At 35.9% G+C, this 26,405-nt stretch overlaps 1 protein-coding gene across 7 annotated transcripts in view; it reads right to left on the bottom strand.

Moving 5' to 3' along the window:
* OXR1 (oxidation resistance 1) overlaps positions 1-26,405 on the bottom strand; it is a 259,126-nt gene that overhangs the window by 34,327 nt on the left and 198,394 nt on the right. For 5 of the 7 annotated variants that reach the window (XM_041412597.1, XM_041412596.1, XM_041412598.1 and 2 more), the window contains 6 exons: positions 21,275-21,382; positions 20,035-20,154; positions 15,973-16,125; positions 7,586-7,770; positions 3,553-4,337; positions 89-257 (listed from right to left, as the gene is read on the bottom strand). In XM_041412597.1, the coding sequence (XP_041268531.1) occupies positions 89-257; positions 3,553-4,337; positions 7,586-7,770; positions 15,973-16,125; positions 20,035-20,154; positions 21,275-21,382 (1,520 nt within the window). The remainder of the gene's footprint in view (positions 1-88; positions 258-3,552; positions 4,338-7,585; positions 7,771-15,972; positions 16,126-20,034; positions 20,155-21,274; positions 21,383-26,405) is intronic. The other 2 variants (XM_041412601.1, XM_041412602.1) reach the window with 1 other exon arrangement.

Here is a 26,405-nt window from a genome sequence, read left to right as displayed (position 1 = left end):
GCTGCAAAATTTTGAATGGCACAGAAAAAATAAAAAGCTCAAACACCTACTGGCAATTGCTGATTTTTACAGTTTACTTCTGTCTTACCTTTCCTGTGGGACAGCAAACCAGTACTCATGTTTTTTGTCCCTTTGTGCATACTGTTGCATTGTTGCACTTGCTTGAGAAACAAATGTTTTTCTCATGGGTTTTCCAACCCTGAGACAGAGAAACTTGTGAGATCGATGTCGTCTTTTTTCTTTCATAACAGAAGAACCTATTAATAAAGACAAAGTAAGCTGTCTATAAGGTACTTATGAGGTTAACAAAATCATTAATTTATTTTATATTAGACAATTGAGGGATATAGGACATTTATGTAAGTAAGTAGTGGGAGATGGGGTGAGATAAGTAGTAATAATAACCAGCCCTTTTTTATTATGAAAATCTCAACAGCAGAATTAACTTCAGAATACCACACTCTAACTAATTCTAACATTCATTTCTTCTTCTAACTACAGATCACATTATTACAGCATTTCATCCAAGCTTGCAAGTATTCAGACAGCGTTCTTGATGCATACTCTCAACACTGAATCACCACCCTCCCACTATTAAACAGCTATCCCACATATATTGAAAAGATACTGTGTTAAATACGCATTTAAAAATATTTGTGTTAAATACGCTTGATTCACACAAGTCAGAGCTGTTTGTTACTTATCATTTACAAGGGAAAACATTCTTGCCCTGCTAATATAGGATTAAGATGAATTTTAATTTTTTAGCTCTATCAAGCACCTCAATGGTATGAACACCACCTCAGGATGAAGTGATACTGGATGTTGCAGTACAGGATTTTTTCTCTCTGGTAGTATGTTTCATTGAACTAATAGAGTTCTATGATTAACCTCAAAGTCCAAATTGTCAAGTCAGCACAAGGTAAAGGAAGAAGCCTTTTTAAAATTGTTTCCTTACTATATTTGCCAAATCCTTCAGCCACAAGAGACTTTTAAAAGCAAGAAAAGTCTCAAAATTACATTTTCCTATTACGATCAGTCATGACAATAAATGGTTTATCCTAGATCTGGTATTACACGTACATACAGATAAGTTTCAGTTTCCTAAGACACATCTTTTCTTTACCACAGATTCACTAAGCACAGAAAACATCACCTTCTTGCTCTATAAACATTTTCTCAATGAGATTTTCACCATGAAGTTTAGAACAGCACTGTTCCACAAAAGACTGGTTTTTTTTTCTTGTAACTATTTAAATATGTGCCCCCTAATTTTCAGTCACGTTTTCAGTCAACATTTCAGAATGATACGTGCAGCATACAGTATAGTAAATGAACCATAATAACATGCATTATTTGGAAGTATTTTATTAATGTGTAAGCTCAAAGGTAAATTGAAAAAAAACAGATTGAAAAAAAAACAACACTAAAAAGAAACAAAAATAAACAAAAAAGCCTGGTTCATAGGACTGGCATGCAAACTCTGTGGCTGTATTAGATAAATACTCTTCAAATGATTTGGTATTTGTGATTTTGGTCCTTCAGAGGCAGCAGATTAGGACTTCCCTGAACTCAGACAAGTAGGATTATGGTTCCAGCTATCAGATAAAATAAAACCAAACAATTTAGCTCTGTCACAAGTCTCAAAATTACTATTTCAGATGTTTTTTCTTTTACTGAGTTCTCCCCTATCTTTGTTGCATATTTGATACAGAATTAATGAGAAAATATTTCAGCAATGGCTACTGTGTCTCATTATTCCTGTCTTTCCTTTCAATCTCTGACAATATTCAGCTAAGCAGCAAATATTTTGACATATTATTAATGATATTTTAAATTGTTTATACACGCACAAAATTACAGATTGTTACAATTTCTCCAAAGTATCAACCACATCTAGCTTTATTTCAGTCCAGTGGATAACAAATATGTCTGTAAAAAACAGAAGCTTGGGCAATAAAAAAATAAAAGTAGATACAAGTGAGAGCTTTTTAGTTATTGTAAACTTGATGTGTCTACTCATAAGTATCTACATGCATTGCATCACCTCAACGTTCAGAACAAACTGAATGTTTCTCAAGAGTTATAAAGCAGATCTATGCTGTTACCTTGGTTCTGTTTAATCATTACTGTAGAAGCTTCACCAAATCTAGCTAGGTTGAGAAATATTACTTCATAATTTATTCATTTATTTGCATTCTGCTAATACAACTTGCAAGAATAAGAGATGTAATAATTCCTACTGACGCTGCACTGCATTGAAATGGTACAAATCTCCAAAAGGCATCTTGTACTTTTTGTGGTTTTTTTCCTTTGTACTTTACCCCAACAACTTTGAGTGAGGCAGCAGCACTATGTGTACATAAGGTTTCTAGCCAGCACTCTTCTGTAGGACTGCATGCAGACATTTTTTTGATTACATATATATTTACTTGAAAATATACAGATCACATAACAACCTGCAGTCAGTCAGGTTGATAATACAATCTTACAAAAAACCAAAACTAAAGCATTTAATGTAACTGAGTTACAAATATTCACTTGTAAGAAAAGCAGCAATTGTGCCAAAGAACACTTTAGTATCTGAATTTTTTTAAAGTTACAACCAGCAGCTACTGCTAGCTGACATCTGCCAGAGGTATTAGAAAGTAGTACTAGTAAGTATATTACAAATACTTCTAATATTTAAGGCATAAAAGCCAAATTTATCACAGAATGATGCAAGTATTCATCTGCTTCAAATTTCAAAATTCAGTTACTTCCTTAAAAGAAGAAAAAACCCAACCAACCAAAAAAACCCCCCAAAAAAACCCAACAAGCAAAAACCATTATATAAGATTTTGAAGAGTAGACAAACTTCTGTTAACCAAACTTCTGTTAACCAAAGAACATACTTCTATTCAATATAATTTAAACTTTAATAATTAACAATGAATTTAACCTTCAAATGCACTCCATTTTTAATGTCTGTCACATAGAGTCTTTTCTAGTCCCCCAAATATTGCACAATTAAAACAAATAGTTATCTCCATTAGTAAAATGGGAAGATACTAGAAAGTAACTTGTGAATTTTTTAGAAAGCAAATTCAAATTCATCCAGGAGCATATTTAAGTTGTTTAAAGGCACAGCATATTTCTGTATGATCAGACTTTAAGGGTAACTTCCAACTAAAAATCCCAGGACTCTGATCTTTGCAGAAGAATCAAGGCACTCAAGAAATAAAACCTAGCTGTTTACTGTATCCACAGCAGTACCTTCCTTATATCTAGCCCTTATTATTCCTGAATCAAGCTTTTTGGATGCTTAACCTTGCTCTAGTCAGCATCAAAGTAAGACAAGATGTAAGTGAAACAGCATTCTGAAAGCATCAAATATTTTCTCCAAAAGTTTACATAAAGTTTAACTTTGGAGTATCTTCAAGCCAATGAGAAATATAATCAGCACATGGAGAAATATGGTGTACAGAATGAAAAAATTCCAAAATTTCCATTAAAGTGGAGGGTGATACCTTTTAAATCTGAGATAATACCCATAAATACTCACTGACTCACCTTCTAACCGCCCATCTCCTGCAGATACAGCTTTCTGACTGATTTCTTTTTGTGAATCCTGGTGCATGTTTTCTCTTTGCTGTTTTGTTTGTTGCATAGTGTGGGTCTTCCAGAGCTTGCGGAGCTCTTCAACTTCTGCTTCTGAATCTTGATTTTTCTCTCCCACTACTTTTCCCTTGCTAGATGTCTCTTTCTTTTGAGAGTCTGTGGTATCTTCACAACCCGGACATTCCTCTTCCATCTCATTATCTGCTTTTTTTCCTAGTGAGGAATCCTGATCCTTGCCCACTTCTGTCTCCTTGCTGTGCTCCTCACCACCCTGTGATCTTTGCAAAGACTGCTGGAGGACATCTGCAGTGTTTGCACCAGGTTCTTGTCCCCCCTTTACAGACTTTTTAGCACTTTCTGAACTTAAGTGGGTACCAAACTGTTTAACACCTACAACCATTTCGGCACTGGGCTTCAAGTCACTGGCAGCTTCGTTGGAGTCTGAAATGACTGTTAAACATTCAGCACTAGTCTGGTTTATTGTTTGCACAGATTCCGATGATGCTCCAGAAGATTTATCTTGACGAAGCTCATCTGAGGAAACAAGCTCCTCACGAATTGGAGAGAGTTCTGATTCTGTGAATACATCTTCTGAAAGAGACTCCTCTGTACTTCTTGGGGCAGTACTAGCACTGTCGTTGCCCGTGTCCCGAACCCTGGAATCCGTGTCATCTGTATTGCACTTTGCAGCTTTCTTGGAATGGCCAAGTTCCCTTACTGACAGCTGTTCTACATCTCTGTTGAGCAAAATAAGAATATTGTTATAACAGGTACCTCTAAAGTATCAAGCTCTTTTCTTCACTGTTTTGTTCAAGCTCTTAAAAAAATCCAAATATCCTAAACAACAATTTAACACAGCATTAGTAATAAACAAGCATAAAATGTGATACCATAATGGTAATCGTAGCTGACCTTTTGCCAGCACAACACAGTGAGACTTCCAAGTTCACGACATAACTTTCACAAGAAACTCTCCTATGAAACTAACAAGATTATGAGAGGCACTTAAAGTGTAAAAATAAAATAAAAACCAAAGTAAAACCAACAAAAAGCTACACACAATCATAATCTCTAAAGGTAAAAATCATCCAGTTTTTTAGGTTTTGTCTCCCCAAGCAGTCAGTACAATTTTACAGACAGGTCCCACCCTACAAGGAAGCTGACACCTAGCTTACAGGTAAGATGTGAATAGCAGAAATCATCTGGTCTAACCTCAGATATCAAAGCCAGTAAATGCAGAACAGTAGGAACTGTCAAAGTATATCTCACTATTCTGCCCATAGAAAATGCCTGAAACAGTGTTTAGTGTCTTCAGCAGGTACCTAACTTTGAGGATACCATTGTTTGGCAAAATAAATCCCAAACGACTTGATACAACTGAAGATGCTGATAAATAGTGTAATTAAAAAAAAAAAAAAAAAAAAAAAAAAAAAAAAAAAAAGCAAGCATAAAACTTTATTTTATCCAGAGGAAATAATCTTGATTAAACCTGCCTTTCAAAATAAACTAACTAGAAATTCTACAACTTTTAGAAGAGGAAGACTAGAAAGGTACTATGAACACATTCAAGTAGACCTACAGAACTCAAGCTTTTCCCTGTTGTCAAAAAACCTGGGCAGTACACAGCCATCCCAAAAAAATTCTCATATTTAAACTTACTCTTGGCTAGAGTTCTCAAGGTCAACTTTGCTATCAGAAGCATACTAACTCTTCCATTACCTAGTACTAAATGCTTTTAAGAAGCTTGTACATTAATCTCTGTTTTGAAGGACAATAAATTCACTCCACAGTCTCACAAAACTTCATGTTTAGTTACAACGTATTACTGAGATGCTGCTAAAATTCAGGATGTTTGCAAAGCACATGTACCCTCTTATCCAAGTATTAACATGAAGCTTGTAGTAAGCTTTAGCTGATTGATTGATTTTGCTTACAAAGCATGTGGGTTCAGCTTAATAACCCATTACCTATTAGACTAGGCCATTTCTTTAAATCTGCACGATTATGCTCATTATAGGTGCACAATGTAAGGTTCATGAAATCTGTAAAACATCTGTATGCAGTCAGATGTTTTTGTCCAGCTTCAGTATAGATTATGGCTTATATGCAGAAACCATACAACATGAAATTTTAGTTTTAAGAACCAAAGCATCCATTGGGCTTATGGCCATTTTCCATATCAACAACAAGAATACTGAAAATAAAGATTGCTTTCCCAAGTTTAAGCAGGTTTGACAGCTGGAAAAATAGGGAGAGCAAAAGAAGGTTTACTATAACAGCGGAATATGAAGGAAAAAAAAAAACAATGAGAAAATATGACTTAAGTGTCAAACACCTCAAGACACATGGGTCTTGTCAAATCTAGCTGAAGCTTTCTTTAGGACTTCTGTTTAGACTTAAAAGATTTTTGTTTTCCCCCAAATTTACAAATATGCCTCATATTTAGCTAAGACACAAAAGTGCAGGGACTGAAGAAAATGCTAGCAGCTAGTGTTCCATCCAGTAGTTCATATAGCTGACAAGAAAGATAAATCAAACTGGGAATACAGGCCTCTGAATGCAGAGTATGACTTGTTATTAGCAGATACATTTTCATTCCACATGCACTCATATTACAAACAAAAGAGAAAATGCATGTGCTATGGGAGCACCATTAACTTATTAACAAACTAAGCATTTTAGAAAAATACTTGTTTTGCAACCACAATAACATGACTCAAGCATAGAGTTATCTAATTCTTTCCACTATCAATTGAAACAGGAACTGTGAGCTACTTTTTAAAACTCAGTCTGGCAAATAAACTTGCAGAAAAAAATTATGCTGAAGGCATCATTATTCTACATCAAAAGCCCTAAAAGTACTACTGTAGCAACATGTATTTCAGTTGCCCTTTCAACAGACACATGACATTGGGCAGCAAACAAGACCATGCCAAAATATCCGTTCATTCCCAGGTTTATGCCAAAACTGAGCTCATAAATGGGATGAGGCAAGTTACTACTTCTGTGTGTCCCTATAGTTAAGATTATCAAGAAAGATGTGCTTAGAATACTACCTATATGAACTGTTAAGAGGATATTCTTAAGAATTACTGAGCGTCTTAAAAAAATGCAACTATTTTAAGCAGGGTACAGCATTACTTATCAAGCAAACAGCTTTACACTCTCCTGGTTAAAGAAGCCCACTTCCCTACAGCTAGATAATTGAGTCTGCAAATATTTGTGCTTTATGGGCTGTGATAGGTAAAGGTGACATGATTTTTTTTTAATCCTTTTTGAATTTCAAGACAGAACTTATCTTTTTCTGATGATAATATAAAAGCTCACCATAAAAAAACAGAGAATGGAACAAAGATTTCTCATAATGCTCTTTAAATTTGACTTTAAATGCCTGCTGCACTAAACAGCAGTTCTTAGACCTCACCAATCCAAATTCACTGTTTACTCCAAAAGAAGACTACACCTAAGGTGGATATGCAGTCCCTCCCCTAGCCATAAAGGGAGAAAAATATGCTCCTAGGCCCATGATAATATATACAAATCTTAGAAAATGACTTTAAATCACTTGTCAGAGCAACGAGATTGAGAAGCAAGTGAAAAATGCTAAACAATAAAAATTTGTACCTAAAAAGCTGCACTTCCTTATTGTGAACACCAGTTTTTAAATTACTGAAGAACCAAACTACATCTACTACTGTTTCCATAGTGGGGAAGGGGCAGAGGAAATGATGGTACTGCAGATCTTTATGAGAGACTACTGGAGGAAATTAGAATCCATGTATATAGAAGATTTATCCTATATCATATATAGGATGTGAGAACTGAAGGTAAAGCAAACTTTCTGTAGGATCTTTCCAAGCCAATCTTTGACATCCTTTCCTAACAAGAAAAAGAAGGAAAATGCTGGTTTGCTGGTTTTGTATGGTCAACAATGTGGCTACAGTTCAGATTTACTCAAAGCCTTACAAATACTGTTCTATCTTACATGCTTAATGACTCCTTAATTTTGCTGTCCACAATTTCCTTATACAGAGCAGCTGACATCACTTCTTCCATTGGACACATGATGCCATATTCTTCACAGCCATTCTCTTGGACCAGAGGATCCATTTTATGAGGATCAAACATTATATTATTTGGCGTCACTAGCAGCACACCATTGACCGTACCCTAAAATGAGAAGGAAAAGAAGTGGTAATTTTTCTCCTTCAAATTCCAGCTTATTCTTCATTTTTCAGTAGGAAAAAAGTGTTTTCTATTTTTTTTTTTTTTTTTTAGTAAAGCCATTTTTTATTTATATTTAAGCAACCTGTTATGTTACTGAGTCACTGCTGAACACAAGAAACTAACTTTTTCTGGGGAAGCAAATTAATACCACTTGCTTTCCCAAAAGAAAACAGTTTTATTCCTCACAACTAATCAATAACTGGTTTTAGTAAAGTAAGAAAAACCTTACACACTGAAGAATACACTAAACAGCTCCTCTGAGATAAGGAGACATCCTTCCCAAATAATCACAGCGCTGAACCGGTAAGTTTGAAAGCAATTTTTGTCTAAAACTTGACTCTTAACTCTTCTCTCTCACTTTCTAGTATTTATTTAGAGAGACCTTAAAAACCTATAATTTACCTTAATTTATTTTACACAGAAGTAACAGAGAGGCTGATACAAGTCCTTCTAACTTAACGGACACATGACTGACTGGACAAACATTTACAGAATGAAACTAGAATAAAAAAGACTCAAGATTATCAAAGATGAAACTCTGGATAGTTTTAATCACAATGATACTACTGCAGGACATGAATGCAAGTAGAGTTTAAATTTTAACTATGAAAAACTTTGAGGTTTATATTCATACTATGAATTGTAGGGTTCTTATACAACACAAGTATAAAAACAAAGTTAATTTACAATATGTTCAACTCTGTTTGAACAAAATAAATTAGAAACACATGCAAACAGCAATTGCCTCCTACAGAAATTCGTTCAACTTTTGGAACAGTAAAGTTCAAGCTAAAACCATGAACTGGAAAAAACGTAGCTTTAAGTAGAGTGAAAGGAATACTTCAGTTACCGATCTTGACTTCTAAAGACTTTACAAATCTCTTCAGACATTCCAAACTTCCATGCAAGAACTCAGTTCACATGCTGTTAAAGGAAATAAGTATTTATCTTACTGATAAAACATTCACAACTATTATGAAGGGTGTGTATTGGAGGAGACTGTTTTCAATTTTGTTTTGAGAAGACATTAGCACAGCACAAACACAGATACAGCTCTTCTGAACTCAAGAAATTTTGTTCCCAGGTGATGGTTGATGACCTTCACAGTAGGAAAACAAAGATACTAAGTAGTAAAAAGAAAAGTGCAAGTTATAAAAAAACCCCAACCAAAACAAAAGTGTTATTAAAATCTCAACAATGACCAATGCTATTTCTAGTATGGAAAAATGAAGACATGTCTCAAAAGCAGCCCAAGCATCTGTGCTTGAGTCTTTTAGTTAAGTGCTTAATCAGATTTCATATACATCTTTTAGAGTGCAACACATGTGCTGAAGACTTGCAAGTCAGCAGAAGACATCTACATAATTCCAAGGTGTTTAAAGTACTGAAACAAGGCTATTATGGCCATTTCTTTCCCAGCACTGTATTGTGGAAATAGACTTTCAAGGTTGTCCTCCAAGAGGACAACTGTCAAGAGAAGTCTACATTTTGTAATACATATTGTAGTCTAGAAAACAAATTTAACAAGATTGCAGAAGTCAATGAGTCTACTCAGAAGAATGACTGCTTCTCTTTAAACTAAGAATTTCTGTAAATTCAGTACATAATTACAACAAAAAAGCAACAGCTTTTCTACATCTGAGCTCTTTCATTAATGGTCATAAAAATGGAATTTTATTAATACTCTCTAGATCTGACCCAGAAGTTGTCATAGTTTTGATGGCAGATGGATTAGATGATCATTTGAAGTCCCTTCCAAACAAAATATCCTATACTATTCTTTCACTGCCCATATACTGCATGTGGATATTTTAAACTGCCAGGCTGAAGAGAAAATGATAAGGCTGTATGACTGCTCTGTCTGAAGGATTTAAATGTTCAACACCAACTTCCACAATTCTGTATTTCTCAGCAGAAAAAAAAAAACAACCAGTAATTGAGTTCATTAAAGAGCTCTTCATTTCCAGAATAATATTGTCTTCATTTGTCCGCTGTCTCATGAACCTTCCTTGATAAATTAAGCACACAGGAAGTGCTAAAGTTTTTGAGGCAATAAAGAGATTATATTTTTCTGTCAAGGGGTATGCTGTCTCAAAGATATCATTTGTGTCAACAAGCTCCAATGCTTTATAACTTGCTTTCAAGAGCACAGATCAGACTGCTTCAGCTGATAGCACAGGTCAAAAATCGATTAAAGAAAAAAAACATCATATGTTTGACACTGCTTATCTGAATATTAGAGAGGCACATCATAAGAATAACAAGTATGAAGAATGAGTTACACATCAACCACTCATTTCAGTTGTCTTGCTTCAGACTCAGTTTTAGCAGTTCCCAAAACGCCAACTTACCCCTCCCAAACCCACAAGCCAGGCTTGTGAGTACCCTAAGCAAACACCATGATATCAAGGACAAAAATGTGTGCATGTGCAGGGCTACTCACTATATAAGAAAAACAAGTTTAAGACACCTTCTGTTGTAAACAGAAGCTTCCTACATAAGACTGACAATGACCCATCTAACGGCAAAGAATCCCAAACTGGTACATTGACATGGCCTTAGCACATGTGAAATTAAGGATTAAAGTTTACCTCTGCAGCCTCAAAGACACAGCTAGAAATAATGAAAGCTTATCTTCACCTTAGAAGAAACCCTCAACACCAATAGGTAGGCAGGCATTCAAAATGAAAATTAATTGGAAAGTGTATTTCCATGTAAAATTTACTACAATGATAGAAATTGAGAATTAAGCACTCAGACCTAGCAGATTTTTATCTGGATTTGACTAAGTGGCTGATCAAACACTTCACTTGCAATTACTATAAGGAAGTGAAAGATTACAGAAGTATCTTGAAAACAATGGATTTATAGCACCTTAACAAGAAATGACCTATTTCATTCTTAACTATCTAAAAACATAATGCAACACCTCTGGTTCACAGTTACTAGACATGGTCCACAGTAACTAGATGAACACTTCAGTATACTCTTCTAGAGAAGAACTGCTGCTCCAAATTAATAAAAATTAAGTTCCTAATAATGCACTAATTAGCATTAGTATTTTAGTCACTTTTCATTATTACCTCCAAGGATCACTGAATGTTAACCCAGGTAGCTAAGCAATGCTCACACATAAGAGCCAGATGAAGACACATTTGTTTGGCTGCAGATTTGAATTACTCTTTTTCAGACATGCCAATGTTTCTGACACTTGCTCTTACAATTTCTATGACTCCTACAGGAAAAATACCTTCTGTCATTACTACCTTGTTTGCAGGAGTAAAAGCTTCCTTAAAACCTATTACTCAATAGATGTTGTTTCTGGTATGGATAGAGACCAAGTGCCATTGATTCTGGGAGGAAAAAAGAACATCAGAATAAAACATACAAGTGGGAGCACACAAGCCTTTAGCCAACTGCTTAAGAGCTGCTCATTGCATTATATTCAGTATTTCCTGAGAAATGGAAACTACAGCAACTCCAGCATTTGAGAGCTAACACCACAGCTTTGCATAAGTCAAGAAAATTTGCATCTCTTCTTTAAAGAAGACACCTGAAATTTCACTTCCTGGCTGGAAATGAAGGATCAGACAGATTTCTATGTCAGCACTCCTAAAATACATATACTCCAGAACTACTGTATCAGAATACACAATTATGAACTCCCGAGCATTTTAGTATCATGGACTTAAGGTTCTAAAACAACTTTTCTGGTTACTCATACACATTTATGCACTATGGCAGCAGATCTCAGAGTCATGTTATAAAATACCCAGAATGGGTAATAATGGTGACACCAGAAAAAACCCTGGAGTATCTCTGTATCAATAGTGTGGCTGGCAGAACCAGGGCAGTGATTGTCACTCTGTTCTCAGCACTGGTGAGACCACATGTCAAATACTGTGTTCAGTTCTGGACCCTAAATTCAGGAAGCACATCGAGGTGCTGGAGCAAGTTCACAAAAGGCCAGTTGAGCTGGTGAATGGTCTAGAGATTTAAGTCCTGTGAGCAGCAGCAGAGGGAGCTGGGCTTGTTCAGCCTGGAGAAGAGGAAGCTCAGGCAAGGTGTGCCAGAGGAGGTTTAGGTTGGCCATCAAGAGGAATTTCTTCACAAAAAGGATTACCAAGCATTGGAATGGGCTGCCCAAGGGCATTGGAATGGGCTGCCCATTGAGGTGGTGGAGTCACCATCCTGGGCGGTTCAAGTGCCACTGGATGTGGCACTTAGTGCCATGGTCTAAGTGACAACATAGTGATCAGGGAAAAGAATTGACTTCACCCTAGAGGTGTTTTCTAACCTAAATGATTCTGTAATGCTGCTCTTAGTAAGTTACTTCCAAAGATGACTGAGTGCCTAGTCTGCTCCCCATATATAATCTCTTTGGTTCCTTGCTTTTGGAGCAGGGAGAAAGTTCCCAAGCTCCTTCTCTGACCTGGTTGAGCTACTGAAAATATTTTCAGCGTTAATATAGTCTTCAAAGTGAAGAATATCATGGGGGCTTATTTATGAAAACAAAGCCCTTTCCTACCAATATTAAGAAAAGATGAACCCAGCTTCTCCTTTGTGGGCTATTAAGTTGGGTCTTCAACCCAGATCCCTTTAAAATAAATCAAATACTCACTTAACATCTAAGAAACAACTCTTTATTTTTTCACAAATTCATTTTTTCAAAATAGCCATAAGAATTATTTGAATTATGTTGAATTTTTCATTGAGTATTATTTGAACTGAATTTTAATATTATTTGAATTGAATTTCAATTGAATATTATTTGAATTATGTTGTCTCTAACAACACAATGTTGTTACTGATCTGCAAATCAGAGCACAAGCTCAAGTAAAAACACTGGACAATGGCATGCACACTACCAAGTGCTACATGACTCCATTATCCTGATGTTTGCTATAATCTCCTAAACGAACGTCTATAAACAGCTTAATTGTTGCTACAGAACCTTGGGAAACAGCTTTTTAGGGCATCCTCCACAAAATAACCAATGACTTGTTTCTCTTGGACTGTAATTACTAAGTAGTTGTTGAAAGAAAAAATACTAAAAAGACTGTCTATGAAAATGAAATACAAATTATACTCAGCATGTTGCTACTAAGTAGTTCAACATGATACTGATACAGGAAGTTTTGGTTGTGGAACAAAACTCCCCAAAACAGCACTTGCAGGAGTCAACTTTCCTGTATGCAATAGATTTTAAAGCATGAAGTAAAATTCTGTTCAGGCGAAGTTCAGATTTAAGATCCTCAAAGAGAAATGCTAAGCCACTCTATTACTAAAAACAATGTGGAAATTCTAGGTTATTAAAAAAATAGATCTCTTGATTCTTAAAGCTAGTCCAGAAAATATTAATCCAGATACATAAAAACATACATATTGAAAGGAGACTAAACTGCACATGCAGATATTCAGTTCTGAATCAGTTTTGTCTTCTTACCATTAAAATTCCTTACACCTCAGGAAATGGAAGCTCTAACTCCCATGCAATACCTGAGATGGAAATCTGAACAATCATTATAAAGGGAGGTTTAGCGCCAAACTATCACATTGGTGAGCTCACATATTAAGATTAAGCAGTTCAGTAAAACAGTTCTAAAAAATTTTGAAAGGACTCCTAACAAGAAGTTTTCAAAGATAAGCTCTCTAAATAATTCCTGTACATTTTTGAACACACAAGGTTGAATAAAAAACTAATTTATGATTTATGAAGCTTTTATCATGAAAGTAACATTTATTTTATGTCTTGTTTCTTGTAGAAGTTTTGAACCTCAATGTCCTCCTTTTCACTTAATGAATGATAAATGTGTGTTTTCTGTGCTTTCATTTCCAGGTCAGTGCTTTGGGTTTTTTCAAGCCTCAGTATCAGTAATTTTCCTTTACCTACTACATTTCAAAACAACTAAGTAAATTAGCAAAAATAATAAAGAATTCCAAACTTCCCTTACTTGTTTCAGTTACAATCAAGCAGGCTTTCGAAAGTACCTTTCTTTTGGCTCACAGAACAGTGCAGAGAATGAAAAAACCCCAGAGCAGCACACTTTTCTACAGCGGAAGGCAACAGTGCAGCTGTAAGACAGGGCATACCTAGCAAGTCAAGGTGTGACTGCAGCACACTGGTGACACTGATTTATTGTCTGTACAGAATATTCATGTGACCCTGCCTCTTAGCTCAACACCCTGCTTCTATCAGTAGCCATAACCAGCTAATATGGAGCAAGTGCAATGAACCAGCATTCCAGGTTCCAAACACTACTCCTCAGAGAACTCCTCTGTGCCTGTCCAGAAAGTCACTAGTGTGACTAAATGCAACTCCAACCATATACAGAATAAACAGTCTTAAAAAGTGAGAAATGAGAATCTTAATCTAATGAAAGTCCTTTTGCATAGACAGACTGAAAAAATAGGCTTTTACTAGATTTAGTTTACAAACAGCAGTCACAGTGATGACAGACTTCATGGCTGAAGCCCTAAAGAATGGCTAACTATGAACTTCAAAAATCACTTTCAGAGTAGGAAGCAGAGGATAAATCTTTTAAGCTTTTTCCAGCAAACTTTTGCAAGTTTATCATCCTGCATCATGAGGAAATGTATCAAGGAGAGGGGCAAGACAACATTCAAGCGGACATTCTTGCCATACCTGACACAAAGTCTAAATCACATGCTAGAATTACAAGATCTGGCACTCAAATCTGAGCAAGCCGGTATTCATTTTTCTCCCACCCACCTACCCAAGTATGGATAAACACTGCAATGGATTATACAACTATTTAGAAACAGAATTCTCCCTGAAGCTCTTACAAAATAGGCTGTAATGCTGAAAGCCAAAGACCATTAATACTCCCTGTAATATTCTGAGGAGAAATTACAGCACATAAATAATATGTTGTAAATTTTAACCCCAGATTTTTCCAGTACATCAAATTTCTAACAAAGACTCACAGGTCTCAATTCCTCTGCATAACAGCACTTAAAACTGATAAGTAAGGATGTGCCTAGGATCAACCTAAAAGTCACCCATGGACAGAATGCAACAAGTGAAAAAAATTACCTGAAAAGCAGAACAAAGTAAAAAACAAAGCTGTTCCAGTACTTGCCTCACCAGCTCCTAACAAGTAGCATTTGTCAATACACATATACTGTCAAAAGGCTTCAAGCCTAGACACACATAGATTTGCAATCCTTTCCCCATCAGCCAAAAAACCAAAAATCACAGTTTTAGGAGATTCTTATTAATCTGTTTATAATTAGTATACCTTATCTGCAAACCTATGCTGAACAGCACAGAAGAAGCAGTATTTCTATATACACACCTGAACTTCAGGTAAAGGATGAAGTATTACAAGTACTTTGAATTTTATTGCATTCATTGAGTGAAGGCATTTTTCATAGACAAAGTGTCTGATAGTAATTTTTCTGTGAGGTAGGGGAGCAACACATTTTGATTTTTGATAAAGTGCTCTGAGATAATGGCAAAACACTTTACCTCAGTCCCTAGAAGTCTGTGCAAGACTTGGGCACTTATGAGCTAAACAGAGGGTATTTAAGTGTCACTAACTTGGAGAAATTTGGTGTAATGATGCTAAAAAAAGAAAGAACTGTAACAGCTTCAAAGGAAAAAAACAAAATCAAGGTTTCTACCATACCACACCAAAGCAAATGGTGAACAATACAGAATTTGTTTGCAGAATCACAGGTTTATTCTGCTCTCCTTGTTCTGCTTAAAAAAAAAAAAAAAAAAAAAAAAAAAAAAAAGGAAGCAAAGCTACACAACTGTGTATTTTCTAGTACAGTTGAAGGCATGATATTGCCCACTGTAAGAAAATTACCTATGACAGATACTAGTATAAGGAACAAACAGACCTCATGCCCTCAACATACAAGAATTATGTAACAGCACAGCATCAGGGATATCTCCCATCAACTAACTGCCTGCATCAATCATGTCCTGAACAAGAGGCCTGGAGAACCCAAAGGAAACAGTGAGTTAAAAAAAAATAGCATATTTATACATACATATACATGTGAGTTGATTCATCTACTCATCCCTGACTAAAATCCATTCTATGTTTCTACTTTAAACATGCTTTACATTATTACATCCTATACAGTAACAGTAAAACCTGAATGTTTCAGTACCTTGCCATTAGTGATGTACTTGCAATTAATTTTTAGAAATTTCTCTGTAAATGCTTCCTCCTCTTCGGAGGTGGATGATACCACTCTTGAAGGACGAACACATGCATGTGCTGGTGAAACAGCTGACTCCTTCTGCTGGACTCCATCTGAATCCTGAAAGGAAATATAAAGAAACAAAGAAGAACTTAGCAACTTGCTTTTTAAAATATCAACTTCTGGTGATTTCCTGCTGTGTAATTTACCAGTCAGGTCACTGATGGGCAGATTATAAAAGAACTGTCCCAACAGGGACTCAAGGATTTGAAACTGACCGCCAACACAGCAAACAGTATCCAAAGCCAGGCTGGATGGGGGTGTGAGTAACCTGGTCTAGTGGAAGGTGTCCCTGCCTATGGCAGAGGGGCTGGAACTGGATACCTTTAAGGTCCCTTCCAACCCAACCTATTCTATAATTCTACAAAAGATTTGAAAAAAAAAAAAATCACATACACAAATGCTGAATAAGTTTGAACACAACGATCCTGGCAATGTTTCTGGCCCATGTTCTACTCTACCCATTCAGTTCACATTTTTCCAGTATTTTAAACTGGGCTGCTTTGGAAGAGTGTCAAGGGCCTGGCTCTAGTCAGGGTAAGAAACATGCCTTCCCTCATCTGCTGAGCCTGTCATTTCCTCACAGAAAGCAATCAGTGTTGTCAGGTATGATATAGCTTTGGTAAATTCTCTCTGGCTGTTTCCAACCATCTTTGTCATTCACATGCCTGGATTTAACTTTCAGAGGATTGCCTTCATGACTTCCCTGGCAAGATAATAGTTATCTACCTCACTGTCTACCAGTATATCCAACTGAGTAGTGAACATGGAACCCTATCAGGGACAGGACAGAAACAATCTGTTTTCAAACTAGAGTTAAACAAACAGTAGACAGACTTCATCAAAGCCTATTTTATAGACACAGAAACCCTGTCTGGTGCTTTATCCACATCTAAAGACTTCAATTTCATGCACAATTGCTATTTTTAGTTACTAATAAAATATTACTGTTTTTAAAAAACAGGAACTCCCATGTTCCCTTTGGTTTTCTGCTTTCCTGTTCAGTTCTATTCACAGATTGCAGATAAATGCCTTTAATCATACTTAGGAACATTACGCACAACTGTTTTCACTTCATCATTTCTCTGGCACTACTTTAGCATTTGCCAGCATCTTTCAACCTTCATTACAAATCAACCAAAAAACCAAAAAAATACACAGAACACTAAACTGACTTTTGCTGAAAAAGCTAATCAAGGTATAATAAGGAAACAAACCTTCTGGAGACTAATTCTCCTTCTACATATGCCTTTCTACTGAAAACTACAGGGTCGCTCTTGTGACATATCTCAGCAAGTGACTCTGGAAGTGCTCAGCTGATATCCAAGCCCACTCATAAGCCAGCTACTTCTCATCATATTGCCACATGACACAATCTCAGATCCCAGTATGACCTGGGAAAAGGAGAAGAGGGATGCACCACTACAATGGTAGACTTTCCAATTTAATGATGATGCCCTTGTCACTACATATTATTTTGAAGTGGAATTTAAGCTTTATAGGTAGCAAAGCATATAGGATCTTCTCAAATATGTGTCTAAGACTGCTGAATCAGGAAGTCTTTCAAAAACCCAGCAGCACCAGAAAAGCTTCAAAATCCAAGCTAGTTCTTACATAGTCTTACCGACAGCAACAAAATTATTGAAATACACAATGAAATCTTAGGTGTAACAAAATTAAAACAAAAGAAAAAATAAACCAACAAAAAATCCTACCAAAAACCCCCAAGCTTTAACAAAAAGTTATGCAGGTCTTTTATCAGCCACATGCTGGTTTGTATCTAGCCACACAGCTGTGGTAAGCTACTCCAATTTTCAATAAAACAAAATAACAAGAATAGAACATGTCAGTTTATTTTCAACTGAACAGGCATTCAGATATTTGTTAGCCTTCTTATTAAATTTGTAACAAGAAATCACTGATTCTATTGACCAGAGCAGAGAGAAGACTCTACTACATTATATAAGCAAAGGAACACATCTTTACATTGAAACATGCTCAAATTTAAACCACAAATCTGGAGTCAAAAGTGGGGGACAGTCAAAGAAGACAAATCAAGAGAGCATTGAAATGTACACTAGTATGTTTCTCCTTCATGATGACAGCAATCAGGAACAAGAGAAAAGAAAACCATGAAAGACAGGTGCTATGATAAAGAACAAAACCCTCCAGCCTTAACTGCCCACACAGAAGTTGAGTGCCTTTTGAGTTGTTAGAGAAGACTGAAAGCAAAACCAAACACACACAGTTCACGCTGACAAGTACAAGTGATTTCTGTTCCTTGATTTTTTGACAATATTTCTTCTTTCCTTAGTACTTTGAAAGGCCTCAGAACCAAAATAATTATATATTGTCTCATTGCTAATCTGACCTTCTCTGAAGCACTTAAGAATTGCTTGTGATGATACACGACATGTAACAAGATACTTTATTGTTACATAACTATTTTGTGCATCAGCTAAATGAAATTGAACATTCCCATTGTTACTAGCACAGGACTGACCTCACTAAATGAAAAAAAATTTTGCAGAAGAGGTTTTCAAGTATTTTCATTTACTTTGTTTCTTCTAAACTTGCAAGTTTTTATCTCCCATATGAGCATAGAGTCAACAAAAAGTTTTCACACAAATTACAGGTATGGTTACATCTCCTTATCTTATATGCTAAGAGATACACAAAATAATAGACAAAAGAAAGAATAAAGTATTTTTCTGGCATGGAATCTGTAGGAAAAGCTCAGATTTCCAACAGTAAAATTGATAATTTTTCCCTCTAGTAACTTCTCACAACATGTGTCACATGGGTAGGTCTTTCTGAGACTGATATAGCTGGAAGATATATGATACAAGAATGTATTCTTGCAGGTGAGTCTGCTTACTGTGCTACACCACCCTCAGTTTGCCATCAAACATAGGAGAAATTATTCAACATAAATGACAGACATAAGAACTGGCACGCTAAGAAAGAGAAAAGATATCACAGCAAAAGCAAACAGTGTTTCTCAGTAGAAAGGCCATCATAGACTTTGCAATAACGCTTGGGAACCTCATCAGCAACAAAGCAAAATCTTTATATTTAAACTTGTCTTTAAGTCTCAAACCTCCCTAAACTCTGAGCATACAGAATCCCGGAACAGATGTTTGACAGTTTGACTGAGTAATGTCAAAATATGCTAACGAGAGAATTTCTTATTTGAGAGGAAAAGATAACTGGGAAAAAAACAGTGTTGATGTATGGAGAAGCATCCAAATGAGATCATAGTTGCAAAAACTGCAGAGCAGCTCAGGCTTAAATACTGAATCTTCCCGGTTGGACTGTTCCCTATGGAATGCCGCTGACAGCAAACCAGTGTTCCTGGAAATAAACATTTCTTCCTACAAAGCCAGCTCCTACCCAAAAATCTACAATTGAGCTGAATTACACTACAACACAGGTGGCTAAACATTTTTAGCATTTTGAAAGTCTGCAAATGCAGAACTACCGAGTAAAAGTCAGCTCTAAATAATTCTGCATTAGTCCTTCACCAAAACCCCCTTTCTTACTTCATTTTGTGAAATGAAACTAGAGAGCCCTCTCCGACACCTCTAGAGCAAGCAGGGAGAAACTGAGCATTTCTGCCAATATTGATGGTTTTGGCAGAAAAGACATAAGATTTGAGACAAACATTTAACAAACTCTGAAATGTAACAAATACAGAAATGCAACAGTAACTAATTAAGATTTCCGAGTGTAATGACAGTATTTGGCTACAAGTAATTTGACTTCAAATCAGTTTTCACATTGAAAACTATAATTTAGGAAGATTAAAAGCTTGTATTTACTTTTAAAATGAACGATTTTACTTTCAATTCCAAGTACTGTCTAATACTTTCTCCCCAAAACAAAAGGACAGTTTAAGAAGAAAGCATAGCATCTGTAACATTTATCTTGTAAGGAAAAATTAATTTTAAGGACAATAGGTATACCTACATTTACTGCAGCCTTGTCAAGCTCTGCTTCGGAAGATGTAGGTGATAGGGGACTTACAGGACTTAGAGAGGGGGAGCTGTCCACACTAGATATGTAGTCTGGGTCAGGAACATACAAAATCTATAAAGAAGATATAATGTAGATAGAAGTTAGTTATGTCTTCAGATTTACTTTAGATTTCCCACCAGTTAAGTATATTTACTACGCTTTCTCAAAATAAGCTATACAAAACAGTTTCTGCTCCCACTGCTTTTAAAAGAATTATGAGTTGAGGGAAAAAACAATACTAAAAAAAGCACTTGAAATTTTAGCATTTCAAGTTTCAAATGCTATATTGATATAATTTTGATTTTCAGTCATAACAGAGGAAGAAGTTCAGATAGAAAGCATTAAATGTATACAGCTTGACAGAAATAAGAGTGTCCAGAGAAGATGTGTCCAAATATTTCTCTTGCTATGACTCTACTATTTCAGCAATAAGGAAACAGACTCAGTGAATATGTAAAAAAAAATTCAACTAATTCAACTACAAGTATTCACACTTTTAAATACATTATTTCAGCAATGGTAGGCATTCAATTTACCTAGAGAAAGTTCTGCAGCAATCAGAAATGAACACAGAACTTTATCAAACGAAGGGCAAATACCAAATGGCTGATGGCTGATATCACAGTTGACCTATCACTTGTTTTCAGGCCTGGCTTTCAAGGACAAGTGAAAATTGAAGGCAAAAATAGGAAGGGAGAAAAAAATGCAACAGTGACCTATAATAAGTGAATGATAATTCAAATACTGCTGGTAAAAACATCAGGTTTCCAGAGCGGAATATAAACATTCTTCAATTTATTAAAACAGAATTGCAGGCAGTACTATACAGTCACGAAATGTTGTTTGCAAGCTCTACCCTGAATGTGTCTGCTGAGCTAGAGTTCATAAACAGCCTGCTACATTTGCAAAGCAACAATCTGGCTTCTATCTAAGTGTTATTATTGTACCATTAAGTACATCTAGTTTTAAAAGTCCTCTGATCTTATATAAGGGACACAGGTGGCTTTCTTACATGTTTCCTTCTAGGCAGTTATTTAATAAGCACAAGGAACAGACTGGAGAAAAAGGAAAAAGTCTTTTACAAAGCCAATAAGAAAATCAGTAAGAGAAGTACTTCAGCACTCTGGTAGGAATGAGAAATATAGTAAAAGAGGACTTTGTGGAATAAGTAAGATGTATAGTGTAATAGTACCTGTCCAGGAACGACTGCTCTGGAGAAAAGCTTATTTAATTGAACCAGTTCATTGGGTGTTGTATCAAATTTCAAGGCAATACTGTTTAAAGTATCTCTTGATTCCACCTGTATCAATTGGGGAAAAACAAACAAAACAAACCTGTAAGCAATCAGTTCAAACAATGGCTTACATATTTTAGCATGTGTAGATTTACCAAGATTCTGATGAACTTTAATATCTTTATTTCTTATGATTGCCCACCCCCTCCCCCAAAAAAAAACAACAATGCCACCACAAAAAACATACCTACCCCCTAAAGATTAGTCTACTGCAACCCCCTGTAGAAGCACACACCTTCCCTCTATGTTTCCAGGTAGCCAGAAGTGTCAGTCACACAGTTTGTGCTGTTGGCTCAGCTATTGCACCAGAACTTCTGATCTACAGATGCACTGCTGGTTACCACTGGACAATGCATCATTGACTGGGTTCACAGAATGATTCCCTCTCCCTCTGCAACTACTTTTCTCCACTTATCACCTACAGAAAAGCTGAAGAGTTCTCTCTATAAATATAAACACACTCTTTTACTACTGAAATAAGCTTCTATCAGACCCGGACTTTCAGGTAAAATCCGTCACTAAGAAAATGCAAAAATGCTGAAGCAAAGCATGTCAACAACTATGACAGCAGATGGAGCATAAACATTTTGAGAAAGTGATTCCCAACCAAGGAAAGTATTTTTTTCAAGGTCAGATTCTGACCTCCATCTCCCAAAGTGTAGTCAAAATTACCTACTACAAGAAAGCAAAAGGAAAAAAGTTTTACACAGAAAGACTATTTCAGAATAAAGAATTCAAAGCCTTAGGAATAATGGTGATACAAGGAAACAACCAACCAAAAGGTTTACTGCATAATGGCACAAGACTTCATAGACTCTGCACCAGGAAAAAATAGATTTTATCAGTTAAGACAAGATGAAGCTATATAAGCTAAGATGTATTTCCAGCTAAATGTAAGTAGAGCTGGAGAATTCTTTTCCATATAATTTCAGAAAGATGCACTTCTCAACCTAAATTCACTAATAAAACGATATAAGCATTGCCAAAGAAAAGGCAATTGGCTTTTTTAAGAAAGGATTAGAAATCTATTATGAGATTTTTTATACAAGAAGCTAATAAACAAAACAAACAGCAAACATCTTTCTACACTAGTATTTCCAGTATGCAAGACTGTATTGTAGTAGCTCTCAGTCATTCAGTACCGTATGATCACAGATATATATTAAAAAAAAAAAAAAAAATTTGATATGCCATGTTTAACTGGTACTGCAGCAGAAATCAGAACAGGACTGTAACACAACCAGATATGTACTACATACTTCACAGACCATAAGAAAACTAACCACCAAATCAGTAAGGTTTCCCTCAGAAGCTCCACATGATACAGAAAGTTTGCTGAAACAAACTGTGAAGTGAAATTCAAAAGTTTTGCCTAAGTTTGCACTCGCATAAATGTTGAAGGGCAACAGTCAGCTGCTAGGTAAATCCTTCTTATGTATCACTTAATCATTGAAGAAATTGAGATTTTCAACTAATTTATGACATAAAACAAATCAAAAGCATTCATACCACAAAGCTTAAGCCCTTTTTATTGTGCATTCACTCTTTACAGTCTTCTGAAATAAAAACTTCATGTGAAATAGCTTGGCAACTAAAGGGTTTATCTCACTCATGATAAACACACTGGCAAGTATAATCTTCCTTTTTGTTTGGCTGTCAAGTTTGCACACAAATTTCCACACTACATGGGACTTCAGGGACCAATAGAGATACCTTCTCAAAACAATGACACTGCTCACATAATAGAGGATTCCTGAAGTATCTTCCTAGATTCCAAAGCCTATTTTCCAGTTCTCAGGCCCTCTACTATACTAAAAAGTAGAATCTGAACAGCCAAAACCTCAAAGAATAATTTTGTAGGAAAGCACAGAACTAACAAGATTTGAATAGTGCAGCCACTTACCACGGATTCCCAGCTTTTCCCCTATCAATTCACTGCTATAAGAAAAGGCAAGAAGTTATTCCTTCTCTCTCAGAAAATAAACTTCCTATATATTGAGGTAGTTACTTAAATGCTCTTCTGAATTTTAAAAATTTTTTATAAATATTTGAATATTAAATCTTCATTGAGAATGCACCCATGTTTCCCAGGTGCACTTATGCACCTGGCAACAGCAGACAGAGAACTTCAGCCACCACTATCTCTGATTCTACCTACCTTTGTTTCCCTCAGATCAACAGCTGGCAAAGTTATTAAAAATTTTATTCTACTGGTATTTTAATGAACTTTACTGTAATTGCATCTTAACAGTCAGAATTCACTCATTCCTCCATTAAAAATTAAATATCAAATACATATGAATCAGAGTGCAGAAATAATTATTTTTTTGTTTCAACACTAGATGTCCAAGAGCCAGAAAATCAAACACAGTTTATTTTAATGCTCTTAAACTAAAAAAATTAGATAGGAAGACTAAAAAGAAAGGGTGAGAACAAAAGGGAACAAATAACACAGCTTTGGCACTGTACCCAAGCCTTTAGAAATACCAATTATGACTATATTAACTAATTGTTAACAGGCCTAACTTATGTAATATGCAACATCAGTAAAATAAACCCTGTAAACACCATAAAGCCAACTTCAAAAATAATTAGTGAAAGACAGAGATGAAGTAACATCATCATTATGATCTACATTTCCAATATCCCCAAAGCAGGTTAAAAGATTATGACAATGGCATGCTCAAAGAAAAGCAGCAGCCGTAAAAGAACATGCACCTTGGGTTTGAAATAGAAGAGCCAAGAAATTAAAACAAACAAAAAAAAAATCACCAAAACTCCTAATTGTGTAGCTTCCTAAACAGCATGTAAAGGCTTGCAATGGCAATAGAACTAGTGGCACCGGAAGAGAACCCTTAGCACTCACTATACACAAGCTGAAAACTCAGTCTTGAGGCTATGGTCTACTAAAGGCTTCTGTGACATTCAGGAATTGATACTGGGCTCTTTCCTTAACCTGGACAACATCATCTGTGTATTAAGTACTTACTCAGTACTTCAGGAGAGCACAGCCTTCAATCCCCAGAGAGATAAAGGAAAATCTTAGATTAGACCCTCCAACACTCATAAACCAGATCATCCATTTCAACTACTCACAAACATTTCTCTAAACAAAATTTAAACCTATCTGTAAATAACCACAATTATTTCTTTCTTCTCCTCAAAAGGAAGAGCAGTTAGAAGGCTTCCACTGAAGTCACAAGACTTCAAGACACAAGCTAGCATGGTACAATCACTGGTGATCAGTAAGCAGCACTCTGCCCATGCTCCATTATTCACCCATAGTTGGCCCTTCCGACACCTACAGGCAGGCACCAGTTGTGTTTGTGCGACATGGAACACAAAAGGCTGAAGGGGAAAACACACGGCTTGAGCAGCAACTGTGAATTCTGAAATAACAGACAGTATCAACTTGCATCGAATATGCTGACTCATACTGAGAAAAGGATAAACTCTATTAAAAGATATCTGTTCACTGTCTAAGCAGTATCAGCAAAAATGAACCAGTTTTTTCTGTATCCTTTAGAGGCAGTTCAGGACTTACTTCCATTATTTAGTACCATGTTTGTTGACATCATCTCTCTCCTGCTACACACAGAACAGCACGTTCAAGTTTTCATGCCTTGAGAATTTTAGATAAAAAACATCAACTGCATTCTGTCTTTAGCTTTAAAGAGAAAATTTGTTTTATTGTTTACTTGTCCCATAGTAATTTTTTTTTCTAAAAAAATTCTGGTGTGAAGTTTACTTCATATTAAAACTCCATAGTTTGCACAAGTGAGATGCTAACTCACTCCAAACTTCATGAATACAAATAAGACTTTCACTCCTAAAACCATGTATCCACTGGAAAAAATGAACATATTAAATTATCATCTTAAAAAAGACAAAAAAAATCCCACTAACTTCAACAATGCTGGAAGGTGAGGGGGAGTCTGGTTTCTGCCTTCACCCTCTACTACTTCTCAAAGAAGCAACACATGCAGGTATATAAATACATGTGTGTGCACATGTGTTGTCACTGTGATAGGAAGTAGGATGAAGTCAGAAACAAGACAAGAGCACTTCTACACATATAATAAAGTAATACATAACAGTAGCAAATTACCACAATAGCTACCAGACCTCTCTTACAGTGAGCATAAGCTCAGTTCCTAAAGATTATATCCGTGCATTTTATTAAATATATGCACACAATATTAACGAAACATGATGCTACTCAAGTGTTTCATGAGCTTTATGAGTGAAATGCACAGCAAGACCTGACAGAATACAGTATTTGTGAAGCTGAAATGCACCATGTTCCATACATGCAACAGGCTCCTTTAGAAGGTGGACTAAGTTTAATGACAAAAAGCCTGTGATTCCTGTGAATCATCTTTTTTTGACTCACAAGGAAGTGATGCATACTTCAGTACATATTAAGAAAGCTATTTTTGGATCTAAAACTCCACCTACTGGAACACAAAAACCTGCAGAAGTACATGACAACTTGCCACAAACACATGCCAAGTTAAAAAAAGCAAAGCTCCTTGCTTTTACTTTGCCTGGAATGTTACATACCAAAGCAAAAGCACTCACATGGTGGCAAGAGGCAAATTACTGGATTTACTGAGTATGGATGCCAGTAACGCAGAGCTACACCTAACTGTTTTTCCCAGGTATCTCAGACCAAATGGAGTCAATATAACATCAACAACAGTCACATTTACATTGCCATTCTTCAACCACTAGAACCTAAGCAGCAGGAATTTCTGGTTTGAATTTCAGCTTCAAGGAAGTCTTTAGAGCAGGCTAAAATGATATTCAAATTCCAATAAAAGCCACACTAACGAAGTGCTTCTTGCTCCACTACACACATACTCTCTCTCTAACCAAAAGACTATCACAGCCCTCTCAGTACTTAAGCAATTATCATAGCTTGGCTTAATGTAACAGAGTTAAGTCTTCCCCATATCTCTTATTCCTGACCAAGAGGTCCAGTAAAGACTTTTCATAAAGCAGTTGTCATTTTTATTTATCATGTCCA

Source organism: Onychostruthus taczanowskii, unplaced genomic scaffold, assembly GCF_017590055.1.
Source record: "Onychostruthus taczanowskii isolate IOZ18803 unplaced genomic scaffold, ASM1759005v1 scaffold4, whole genome shotgun sequence".
NCBI classification, from domain to species: Eukaryota; Metazoa; Chordata; class Aves; order Passeriformes; family Passeridae; genus Onychostruthus; species Onychostruthus taczanowskii.
Note: the sequence above shows the minus strand (reverse complement) of the source record. Positions and strands in the feature narration are given on the sequence as shown.